Source organism: Propithecus coquereli, unplaced genomic scaffold, assembly GCF_000956105.1.
Source record: "Propithecus coquereli isolate 6110/MARCELLA unplaced genomic scaffold, Pcoq_1.0 Scaffold436, whole genome shotgun sequence".
NCBI lineage: Eukaryota > Metazoa > Chordata > Mammalia > Primates > Indriidae > Propithecus > Propithecus coquereli.
In genome coordinates, this window is record NW_012150130.1 from 1119770 (window position 1) to 1127607 (window position 7838).

At 42.1% G+C, this 7838-nt stretch overlaps 2 protein-coding genes across 2 annotated transcripts in view; one reads left to right on the forward strand and one right to left on the reverse strand.

Moving 5' to 3' along the window:
• Positions 1 to 3822, reverse strand: part of ITFG1 (integrin alpha FG-GAP repeat containing 1) — a 323849-nt gene extending 320027 nt beyond the window's left edge. Inside the window, exons 1-2 of the mRNA XM_012653960.1 lie at positions 3386 to 3822; positions 1630 to 1702 (exon numbers count right to left, since the gene is read on the reverse strand). Of these exons, the coding sequence (XP_012509414.1) occupies positions 1630 to 1702; positions 3386 to 3593 (281 nt within the window). The 5' untranslated portion in view covers positions 3594 to 3822. The remainder of the gene's footprint in view (positions 1 to 1629; positions 1703 to 3385) is intronic.
• An 86-nt stretch (positions 3823 to 3908) lies between these two features.
• PHKB (phosphorylase kinase, beta) overlaps positions 3909 to 7838 on the forward strand; it is a 252022-nt gene continuing 248092 nt past the window's right edge. The window contains exon 1 of the mRNA XM_012653961.1: positions 3909 to 3988. Within this exon, the coding sequence (XP_012509415.1) occupies positions 3913 to 3988 (76 nt within the window). The 5' untranslated portion in view covers positions 3909 to 3912. The remainder of the gene's footprint in view (positions 3989 to 7838) is intronic.

The window sequence follows — 7838 nt, forward strand, 5'->3', positions numbered from 1 at the left end:
AAAAAAAAAAAAAAAAAAAAAGTATGTAAAACAATTAACATTTCATTAATCAAAAAAAGAGAAATTAATTGGGATTTTTGTTTTAACACAGCAGAACTCAAGCCCTTTCTTATAGCCTTTAAATTTCCTTCTAATCTTCCAATAAAAATCACTTCTAGGCAGTTAGTTCATTTCTTGTATATATTTATCAATTTTTGTTCCTTCCCCACTCAAGCATGCTGACATCCAGTACCCAGAAACATTTCTCAAGAGGGATAAGTTCCTATTTATCCACTTATAACTTTCTCCTCAATGTTCTAATTCAAGTCCATTTTTTTCACAAGTTTGAGTTGACATAAAATATTGTAGTTTGAGCACTAATTAGCCCACATAATGACTTTTAAAAAAGTTTCCTAAGTAGTCTTTGGTTTTCTACATACCAACTCATTCTGCACATTGTTAACAAGTAGATCAATTTAAAATGCTATTTTATTTTTTTTCAATGAATAATTATTGAGCATGTACAATATTACTTATGTGTTGAGCACAAAGATCTATAAAGAGGAACTGATTTGCCCAAGATTACCATTAGCTAGTGAGCATAGTCCAGACTGGAATCCAGGTCTCCTGAATCTCAGCCCTGGATTCTTTACAAAGACATTCACAGCCCTACACAATCTGGCCCAGCCTTACCTATACAACTTCCCACTATTATCTTAAAATACTGTTTTCATCATCTCTCCTTTGCACAAGGACCCCTCTTCTCATGGGACTGAGTTCAAACTTCTTCTGATATTTATGAATGCTGCCAGTCTGCCCTGCTCTCATCTTTCTAGTCCACAATTGTCCAAAATGGACCTTCCACTTGTCAGGCAGATCTTTCCCCCTGCTTTTCACAACATGCTGTTTTTACTGTCATCTCTTACAAATGCTGTGTCCCCAAACTTGACACCTTCACCTAAATTTTGCTCATACTAAGGTCAACCTCAAGTTCTATGACCCCCCAGAAGCTGCCACTTTAGCCTGCACTGACCCATCCTCTTTGAATTCAGACAGGAATCAATCCTTGCTTCTTGTAGTTTCAGTACTGTGTTGCCTCACTATCACTGGGCGGGTCACTCTCTTGTGCAATTACAATCATATTAAAAAAAAAAAAAAGACCTATTATTTGAACAATATTATAAAAATTCAGATAATTTCAAAAACTTGATTAGAATTCCTTCAAAATCAACCTTAAAAACTCAACAGCTATCAGTCAATAAACAAAAAAATAAGGACAGAGGTGGCTGATCTCTTCCCCACTGCAAACTAGGTTCCCCACTGCAACACAAGGTTGACATGAGCCTCCTGTGAGTGATCTGCTCCCAACACATTCAAGAAAGCGAATTAGCCTGTAAGGAAATGAAGTGTTTATACAGAAACAGACCTGATTCCACTCAAATTTATTTACTTAAAAATAAATCATTTTGAAACTCTGGTACTTTCACTACTTTTCCTAACAAATCACTTGCTACTCATACCTCCTAGCTAATGGTTTTGTGTTACAACAACACAGGTAAAATTGATTTCAGAGACAATCCAACCAGCTATTGCATATCAATTATCATGCTAATGCTAAGGTTTTACAGAAACAAACCTATTTGTACTTACTTCAAGGATAGCTTTACTTTAGGTTTAAAATAAGGTGCATTCTGGTCTGCCAAAAAGACGATTAAATCATTTCCTAAAAGAAACAAATATATGATATTAGAAAAATGTCTTCTGGTTAGACATCCAATCAGTGGTTACGAGAAGCCTTCTGGGCACTGGTATCAACAAGAAAACTTTTACTCTACCCCAGTTCTTCTGCGTGCTCAAGGATAGTCCCACCAGCCTAATAGGGCCACCTAACTATATATCACAAGTTCAATGTTCAAAGCAGCAGAGAAATAAGAAAGATCAACACGGGAAAATGTAGTTGATCAAGATAGACTGAAGCCAATGTGTATGGATTTTGCCAGGAGTCAGACTAGTTGACTTAAAAGAACCATATAAAGAACATGCCTTATAACTATATGTCAAGCCTTGTCTTCCCTAAAGTTAACAACGCTGCCCCTTACAGGGCTGTTTAGTTCATCACACAGATGCATCACACCAAAGATGCAGGAACTCCCATTGTACACATCTGATGACAAGGACAAAAGCATGCAAGCAGAAAATGCTGAATCCTCCAAGACACTCCTCCTGTGGCTCCTATGGAACCATCCCCCAGGTTAATGCACTGCTGAAGTTCAATTTGCACTCATTGGAATGACCTTTGAAATTGTTCAATCAAACACAGGCCATCTTTAAAGTCAAGGAGATTCTCTGTACCCAGTTTGGATGGAGTAGCTATAGGTTTGGCAGTATGTTGCAAAATGGGGAGTCACACAAACATTGGGAAAATATCCTGGGTCCACAAGAGGCTCTGGGGTCCTGGCAAGGGCCCTAAGAAGTCTGGTTCAGGATTCTATCAGTCAAGCTCTGAGTCTGCTCTACACTTCCTCTTCCTTCCTTCATGGCCTTGACCTTTAAGAAGCACCTACTTCTGTGGGTACTCAAGAATGCTAAGACTCCCTAATGCCCACTGTCAGCATCGAGACCATCTAAGATTAGTTTAGTGATGGTCAAAGCAAAGAACTTCTAAGAACCAAAAGTTGGCAAAGAAAGCAGAAATCTAGAGGACTAGGGTGGTGACCAAGGTGAGGAAGGCGTACACAAAAGAATAGGCAATTCAGGAGGGAGGAGAGTCTGCTGTTTGAGAATGCTTCCCCAAGGAGGCTCTGGGTTATCAGAGGTCCCTGCAAAATGCTTGTGCAAGCTGTTTAGTGTTTAGGGCCTTGGAAGGGCACAATAGCTTCAAAGAAAGCTGGTACCTTGACAAAAGGAGGGAAGGTAAATTAGGTAAGTGGGGAGGCAAGGAGAAGTTCCCTATGAGAAAAAACTATCAAGCTGCATGTTTTCCTGTTCATCGAAGGGGAAGGAAGATTGAAGTAAAGCAGAAGAAAAAGAAAAGGCCTTGGGAGCGAACGTAGAGGCAAGCTACAAAGACTTCTGGGAATCAGAAAGGACTTGGGGTGGCAGGTGATTCCATCGGGAGGAGGTGGTGCGTGGGTGAAAGCAGAGGGCTTCTCTGGAAAAAAACTGGGGTGCTGTCATGGCTTTTGGGGGTAGGTCAAACTGTTAGGAGGCCAGGTCAGGACCTGAGGTTGGAAAAGGTGGAGAAAAAGGGCAAGCTGTTAAGAATGCTGGAGATAAAGGAAAGGTCACAAGGCTGGGAGAGAATGACTGGGAAATTCTGGAGAACCGGCCATCGGGCAAGGGGTGTGGGGAACACCGGGAGGGGCACACGGACAGCGGACAGAGGGAGGGCCCGGCAAGCACTGACTTTCCCGCAGCACGAAGAGGTCCGTCTGCTTGTCGGAGTTGAGGTCTCCGAAGGCCGCCAGGGTGCCCCAGGCCTCGGCCCCAAAGAGCTCGCCTGTGACGTTGTGCAGCGCCCGCGCCGGGACCGGCCCGACTCCCAGCAGCGCGAGCCCCGCAAGGAGCGGCGCCAGCAGCGCCCAAGACCACGGCAGCCGGCACGCCGCCGCCATGGCAGCCCCTCGGCCCCCGCCCGCCGGCCCAGCGCCGCGCTTGACGGCAGCCGCAAAGCACGGCGCCGCCGGCTGAGAGAAAAGGCGCTCAGCCCCGGTGCGCGTACGAGCCGCCGCCGGCTCCCCTCTCACTCTCCCCTAGGACCGCTCTTCTGACGCTAGAGAGGCCGTGGAGCCAGGGTCAAACTCGCTTTCGCGCTCACTTCCGGCCGGCGCGCCTCTCGACAGTGTCGCGCGGGGGGCGGGGCCTGGCGGGGCCGGGAGGGCGGTAACAACAGGCAGCCCCGGGGGCGGTGGCCAAGGCTGCTGCCCGAGCGCGATGGCGGGGGCAGCGGGACTCATGACCGAAGTGAGCTGGAAGGTCTTGGAGCGAAGGGCTCGGGTCAAGCGCTCAGGTTTGGCTGGCTGGGGCGCCGCCCTCTACCCCTCAAGCACCTTGGGCGGGAGGCAGGTGGGGGTTCTGGAAATGAACCTGTGCCCCTCGTATTTTTCCTTAGAAAGCAGGCGGAGGCCCTGGCCTGGCTCCTTATATCTCCCCTTTATCTCTAAAAATTAGATGGCTGACCCAGCTCTACTCTGTGTGTGTCCTCCAACTCTATTTTGTGTGTGTACCCCTCAGAAAGTAGGAGGCAGTCCCAACTTTGCACGGAGTCTTTCCCCTTAGAAATCAGGCGGCGACGCATTCCTGGGAAAGAGTGCGTCCTCCTTATGAGTGTTCCTCTGTACAAGTCAGATAGCTTCATCAGATCAAGTCAAATGGGACTATGATCCGACCCTAGAAAGCCGGTGGCTGCTCGTCGCCTTATTTCATGTATCTCCCTTTACTTTCCCCAGTAGTTCCCTGCTGTAGCCGGTTGTCTGTGTGGCAGAAACAGAGAGACAAGGCCTCAGGTCTCGAAGTGGGTCAAGTAGAGCAGAGTTAGGGCTCAGAAAGAAGCAGTCTTCTTCCCTAGGCAAGTGGCCGGAGGTCGCTTAGTTTCCACTTGTGGCTCCCAAGCATGGCCAGGAAGGTCAGAAGATTCCAGTGCAGGCGGTTGTAACAGTTCAAGTGTCCTGAACTGACTTGTTCAAATTGCGCAGTCATGACTTTCAAGTTAACACTTGTGGCTGATAACTCCTCCGGGAGCCGATATTGAAACTTCCCTTATTCCTGGCTGGCTGGGTATAATCTTGAACAAAAACTGTGCCCATGAACAGGAAAGGTGGTGGAATGACAAGCCAAATAAGGACTTTCCCTTTTAAAGGATTGGAGAACTATATGTTATTATCGGGGACGCGGAAGGCATTGCCTGGGAAAATTAACTCTGCATTTGCATTGATATTAAGAGATTTTTTTTTTTTTTCTCAGCTAATGTGCCCCCATTATGTCTTGGGCTTTCCCTATTTATGAAGGTCTTAGTTGTCTGTTGTACATAATGACTTTTTTTTTAATTGGAGAAAGTATCTAATTTCATAAATCACATACCCAATCTTTGTTGCCAATTTCATTGTTTTTATACCTTAAAAGAAGTTCTGCATTTATTGACTTAGTGTTATAGTAAAACTACCACCTACAGAGTATGACAGAATTTTACTTTAACAAAAGTAGTCTTTAGTACATCTTAAAACCAATAGTTACTTGGAATAGTCACATGTATTTTTATTTCACACTTTTTCTTAAATTTTTTTGTGTTTGATATAGAAACATTGAGTTGACTACTAACAATATGGCTATCAGGGCTATAAAAATTGTTATTGGATTGATTATGTCTGGACAAAGAGAATAACAAGAGTTTTCTTACAGGGAACTGAGCGCTGCTCCCAACCTATACTTTTGCAACATTTCTCTTTTCCTTTAATAAGCACATACAGTTTTTCTTCTCCAGTCTTTGTTTTTTTCTGAAATGCATGTCATGACAGTAAGCTTTGAAAACCTTACTTCTCTTTTCTTAACTGAGAAAAAATTTAAGTTTTATTTAACTGTTGTTGAATGCAGAGACTTAAATCTAGTTTCATTTGCAAAGTAGTTAAATGCATATTATCAATGTTGAATATTCTATATGTTTACATCATAGTAGTAAAGAGATGCCAGTTGAAGTCATTCCTCCAAATTAATAGTTATGTTTGAGATTTAGATTCTTATGAAAACCTTATGGAGTATAGGTGATAAAATTTCTTGAGTGAATCATTTACTTTCTGTGTCATTAAAAACAATCAACTTGATTCTGTTTGTTACTTTTAGAAGAATATATAAACAGAGGTTTGTTTGAAAGTGGACTAACCTGACTGGGTATGGACTCCTATGCAGAGTTCTGAGCATTGTTACATAGTAGCATAATCACTTCACTGCACATTAGAGGATACTACTGTTATGTAATGTTTAATAAGTAGATATTATATATCTCCTGCTTCATCCATATAAGCAAATATAATTTGTCAAAGCAAAGAAAATCAAATTTTCAAGTCATAAAAGAGAAAATAAAATTATAATAATCCTCAATTCTGCCTTTGTTGCATACTGCATCATGTTAATGACTGCTCACACTGCTTTCAATTAATCTAACACTGATTGCTTCTAACCTTCACTAACCAGTTTTAAAATTGCTGTAGTTTAGCCTGCGATGCTTGTGATTAGAGTCAACAATTTGAAATGGCCAGCTCACCTGATGCAGTCGTCTCCTCTCCGCCAGCTTTCTTAAGGTCTGGTAAGTGTGTAGGCCCCAAAAGGGTCACTTGGTAATTTTAAATACCTATGTTTCTGAAGATTGATGTTACCATAATATATTGGTTTGGTTTTATTTTCTCTTTGGTGGGCCCAGGCCTGACCACCATTTCTGGTGGTATTAGCCTTGCATTATATTTTGAATGTGGACTGTTGTGTTTCTGTTGTGTGGGGCATGAGGACAGAGAGTGGACATTTGTAAGCCGTTTCACTAGGGGCAGTTCCTTAGTGTCTGGGAGCCTCAATTTTCAAATGGGTACATATGGTATCTTCTTAAATGATTTTTGTCCTCTTGCATAATGGAAGTAACTTTTATATATTAGAAATTTTTGGTCAACATTCCACTTATCTACTCTTCATCGATTCCCTATGGAGCAGGTATTATATATGTTTTCACAGATTGGAGGAAGACTTTCCCCCGGTTCTGAGACTGTTCTGTTTCAGGGCCATGTGCTTTGTGCTTTATCCTGTGGCTTCCTGATGTAAGGACTGGAGGATATGTTGGCACAGTGGCTCTTAGACTGTTGTGTTGATGTACCCCTTTGAGAGCTAGGTGAAAGCTGTGGAATTGCTCCTCAGAAGAGTACACATGATTTTGAAAACAATTTCTATGTAGTTCATGGACCCAGGAATGACCATGAATAATTCTCATCAGGAACCAGGCCTTTGGATGTATTCAGTCTCACTTTACAGAAGAAGACACAGGTTTTGTTAAGTGGCCGCATAGCTGAAATGAAGACAGAAGCCTTTAGGACCCTTTTCTGTATGTTTTGACCTACCTTGGGCCATTTAAAACCTGTTATATGTCAGAACACTCTGGAAGAAGCCTGTTGGTAAGAGGCTACTTTGTCTCTAATGTGTTTTAAGCAGAATATTCAAACCTCAGGAGTCATTAATAGCAAATGTAAGATGAGGACCCCCAAACAGTGAGAGTGAAAGCTCCTTGGCTTCACCATAGCCATTCAGAAGTGGTTCCCCCTTCATTTCCATTTGTGTTTGGCAAGATGAGGAGGAAAATCTTGAAGAAAAGAAATAGGAAACAGAGTAAGGAAGACTCAAACAGGAGAAAACAAAACTTACACTTTAAGGAATAAAAATAATTCCTGTCTTTAGTTGTCATGAGCTAAATAACAAAATATTGTATGTAACAATGCCAGTTGATTTCTGATGGCACTTTTGAATTAAAGGAACAGGAGGACATGTATCTCTGGACTGCGTTTTCTTTCTTTGTAAGCACCAGACTTTGTTTTTTGTCTTGGCTTTCCTACTAAGTGTTCGTTGGGTTTTTAGCACTAACTAAGTCATTCAGTAGGAATGGGAAAATAGAATGTTAAGATATACTTTTATGCATTAATAGTACTGGAAATTTCTAAACTTAAGAACTGTGCTTTAACATCACATCGAGTGTTTGAAGGCATATACAAAAATCTTTTCTAGTACCATGCCATTAAATTGAAATTGAATGCACCAAGAAACAAAATAGAAAAATACCGAACTTCGATGTTATAATTCATTTTAAAGAATGATTCTTTATGAATTACTTT